General features: G+C 51.6%; 1 protein-coding gene across 7 annotated transcripts; it reads right to left on the reverse strand.

Moving 5' to 3' along the window:
* Positions 1–1,140: 1,140 nt before the first annotated feature.
* Positions 1,141–4,122, reverse strand: LOC109537635 (TAR DNA-binding protein 43). Of its 7 annotated transcripts, none has more exons than XR_007280679.1 (10): positions 4,014–4,116; positions 3,766–3,935; positions 3,402–3,542; positions 2,978–3,185; positions 2,768–2,921; positions 2,616–2,707; positions 2,112–2,318; positions 1,873–2,055; positions 1,733–1,810; positions 1,141–1,265 (listed from the first exon to the last, which is right to left on the reverse strand). XR_007280679.1 is itself a non-coding variant. In XM_048662915.1 (9 exons), exons 2-8 carry the CDS (start codon positions 3,877–3,879, stop codon positions 1,880–1,882), a joined length of 1,092 nt encoding a protein of 363 aa, XP_048518872.1. In that variant the 5' UTR covers positions 3,880–3,935; positions 4,035–4,122; the 3' UTR covers positions 1,531–1,810; positions 1,873–1,879. The 7 variants fall into 7 exon arrangements, 4 of the variants coding, with proteins under 4 accessions (XP_048518872.1, XP_048518871.1, XP_048518874.1 ...); XR_007280678.1 differs by having other exon boundaries at positions 1,707–1,810; XR_007280677.1 differs by having other exon boundaries at positions 1,396–1,810.

Here is a 4,122-nt window from a genome sequence, read left to right on the forward strand (position 1 = left end):
TGACAGTTGAAATGTCAACTTTCAACGTCAAATATTCTATTATCAAGGTGGATTTTTTTAGCAACATTTCCACTTCCACGAACAAAACCGATTTTCTCAACATTTGAACTGTCAAACCAGAAAACTTCAAGGGTCAAGTATAACTTTTTTAGCCGCAAGTTACTTTTTCACCTTTCAAATGTCAATTTTAAACGTTAAGGTTTTTTCACTTTTGACTCGGGCTTTCAACCGTTTAAAATGTCAAAGCTAAGAGTGGAAAATGTGATTTTCTAGTGAAATTTCTCCTTTAAAATGCGATTGTGCTGGTCAAAATTTCCTTAATGTTTCCGTACTCCCAATGTCAATTTGGAACCTCATTTGTCAATGTCACATTTCAATTTGGTGACGTTCAAACTGACATTATCAACGTCAAAAACCTTAAARCGTGGAATTCACAGTGTCAATTAGGACATTTGGCTTTWAACTTATTGAAAATGTGGAAAATCTGAAGATMGTGGAAAWTTAAAACGTTTTCCGYMTAGAAGGAAAAAAGCAGGCWGCCTAATTCTAAAGTTCRAAGAAAATCGATTGGAAAGTTGGAAAGCGCGAGTCTCGGGTTGACAGAGTCTGATGATGTTATGTTTKCGAAACGTTTGGCAATGAAAAAGCGCAATTTTCCCSTTCGGAAGCCACAAATGCGYCTGGTCTCCAACCGGTTTYAAGCAATTTTACACGAATTGTCGCAGCTTGTCTGCGCCACTTTKTCTTCAAATTTGCAMGCAACTGTCAATAAATTGACATACATAAATTGCAAATTTCTGACAATTAATCCGTCATTAAATGTCAAYTTTGAAACMCAAACAACCCCGTCACTTGTCATTGAGCTTGTGAAGCTGCATTTGTCAAACCAGCTCCCGACACAAAACTGGCCCTATTTCGCAGAAAAAGGCGCCCAGGGGGCGCCAACTGCGCCTAAGGGCCTTAGCTGGGGAACACCGCAATTTCCCGACAGAAAACCCRAAAAACTCGCCCAACTTCCCCAGAGTTTAACGGCCGCGATGCCATCGACGCATRACTGGACTGGCAGGATTTGACTGRGGGCAAAGGAGCGAGTATGACGTCAGGCGCGAGGCGCCCAACCGGGGGAATAAAAGTCCGGGCCTCCTCCAAAGGAACCAATATATTCCAATCTAGAACAAATAATCGTTTACCTGCTTCCGTGGCCATTTGCGATGCGCCGCCCCTCACCATCGCGCCGGCAGCCGCCCCCACAACCGCCAACCTTCCTAAACAAACACACAAAATGGTTAAAACGGCAATTTTCCCTGTCGACTGAAGGGCAAAACTAATTCCAACCAATAGCACACCTGTTTTTTTTTTAGCGCTAGCTATATTAAGATAAGGAGGCAAACATACCCAATAAACCAGTTGTCCATATTGCACAAACCCTCCCTCACTCTCTTGCTCATTTCGCACACATTGAAAGCGGTGGTTAGACAGAGACAGAGACCCAAACATACCGGGGCTCGTCGCGAAATAAAACTGCGCCCATTACATGGAACCACTCTAATATACAATAAACTCCACACGCTTTCTTCCATTTTACCATACACGTCTTTTGCACTTAAAAAACTTAATTGAACATTTAACACTCTTCGCCTTATTCTAGAACTAGATACACATGAGATAAAGAGGAGGGGCTGCGCCCCCCAGGAATAGAGAGTTACCTATTACTACCACTAAAGGTCTTCACCTCTTAACCGGATCTGCTGGTTTGGGCGCAGTCGGCTGCCGCCCCCTCCGGGGAGTTTGTAGCACGAGCGAACCCCATCTAGAGCCAAATGAAACAAGAGAAACCATCAAAACTCCCCAGCGCGCGTCGCGCTCACTCACCAGCTCTCTATTCGTATTTCAAGAATCCCTTGGGGTCCTGGTTCTGGCCGGGGGGCGGCCTGGAAGGCCACTGGCCGCCCTCCTGTCCCCCGCCAGGGCCCCCTCCGCCGCCGCCCTGCGACATCCAGTTCAGGAACCCCGGCCCGCCGCCCCCGCCCTGGTTGCTGCCGCCCTGATTGTTCCCTAAACCGCCCTTAATGCTCAACCTAACCGCACTTCGCCCATGCACACACACTCACCGCTGTTATTGTTGGGGCCGTTGTTGAAGCCCTGGTTGAAATTGGGCTCGGGCTGGTTCTGCAGGTTGCCGATCAGCCCCCAACTCGCCTGGTTAAGGGCGGCGGCCACCAGCGCCGGATTCATCGGCAACGCCCCCAAGTTCAGCCCCAGCCCCAAGGGGTTGCAGCCCCCTTGGTTGTTGTTCTGGCCCCCTTGCCCCGTTATGCCTACGAGAAACACATGGCTAAAATTAGAGTTTATTGACACAGAACACTGGGGGGGGCGACTAATCGAAGCAAAGGGAGGCGGATGGGGGGTCCGGTTGGGGYGCGCTGGAGGCCCGAGTGCTGTAGCCTGCAACCGAAGAAAATCTGCTGGGGACTGGGGAAGGTGAGCGGGGGTTCGAGTGAGTACCTGGATGCTTGGGGGCGGCGGAGGGGCGGACAAAGGAATCGGGGGCCAGCAGGCTCACTGAAACGGGAGGCAATCGATCAACCGCCCTGGGGGCGCAAAACGCCACTCACCTAAAGCCTGCAAGTTCGGCATGTCGAGGTTGCCCCTGGGGCCGCCCTGGTTGCCCCAATTGCCCTGGTTGGGCCCTGGCGGGCCGTTGTATCTGCAACACCGCCAAAGCAAACGTCAAAACTGTCACTTTGACACAAAAAAGTAGGGTTACCTTTGCGGATACATGCCGCCGGGCCCTTCAGGTCCGCCCGGGGGGCCGCGATTGGTCCCATGCAGGCGCATGTCGCCCCCTCTATGATCGTAGCCGTGCTTCGAGGAGCGGGTCTCCGCCTTGGGCGCTGCATTTGACACATGGACCGACACACCTAGACCAATCAGCGTTCGAGACGACAGTAGGCCACGCCCCCCCACCCTTCCATACCTTTGATAATGTGGTCTTCGCCGCAGAGGCTCTGCGCCACCTCCGGATCGAGAAACGTCACAAAACTGAAGGCTCTGAACGGCTTCGGGATGAAGACGTCGGTGACCTCGCCGAATTTGCCGAAATACTCGCGCAGATCGTCGGCGGTGAGATCTTCCGTGCATCGGCCAATGAAAACCTTGCAGGGCACCTGCTGGATGAGCCCCTCCTACAAAACCCCATTGGCTTGAATCGACTTGAAACGTCAAATTTAGACAGCTGTCACATGCATGGGAAACCGACAGGTGAGTGAACTGTCACAGGCGGTACTATGAGCATGGGTGGCTTGATTTCGGATGCTTTCTGAGTCGATTCGGCTCGTTCAATTGCACAGGTGAACGAACCGAACTGTCAACATCCCCCCCCTTAGTGGGAAAAGACTCACCTTCGAATTGGGCACTTTGACGTCGCACCATCGACCGTCAATCATGTGCCGTTGCGCCAAAACGCGCATCTGCGACTCGTACGAGGCGAACCGAATGAAGCCGAAGCCCTTCGACTGGCTGGTTTTCGGGTCCTTCTTCACCTGCAACCGTCAGCGATATAATGAGGCACTGTTGCCGCTTCGCCGGGAAAATCAATGTAAAATGCATGGGAAACCCACAGGAGAAGATCGGTCTCAAGCGGTACTATGAGCATGGTTGTATGATCTGGGACGTTTCGGCCAGCCCCACCTCAGACTCGAGGTGGGACTTTTCGGCGAGTGTTCCCCTATGTGGCGAAACGCGGTGGTGGGGGGCTGGACTCACCTGCGCCATCAGCACTTCACCGAACGTTTCAAAGTACTCGCGCAAGTACAACTCGGTGGTCTTCCAGGGCAGGCCCAGTACAATCAAATCAGTACAACGCAACTTCGTTTCCATGCGTTTGGTCTTGGCCGTGGAATTTTCCAAATTGTCGTCACTTTTCCGCTTGTTCTCTGCGGAAGAAGGGAAAACCGGTTAACCAGCGCTAGCCCAGCGGGTGGGTTTTGCCGCTTCCCCTTAGGGGGAATTACCTTCGGTTTGCACCATTTTACCTTTTCAAGGGCCGCCCAATCCCCCCTTGATTGGCCACATGCAAACTGGTTTACATTCGGCTACTGTCGTAAATGGGCGGCATGCATG

This window comes from Dendroctonus ponderosae, unplaced genomic scaffold (assembly GCF_020466585.1).
Source record: "Dendroctonus ponderosae isolate FM_Combo_2020 unplaced genomic scaffold, Dpon_F_20191213v2 Dpon_F_20191213_12, whole genome shotgun sequence".
NCBI lineage: Eukaryota > Metazoa > Arthropoda > Insecta > Coleoptera > Curculionidae > Dendroctonus > Dendroctonus ponderosae.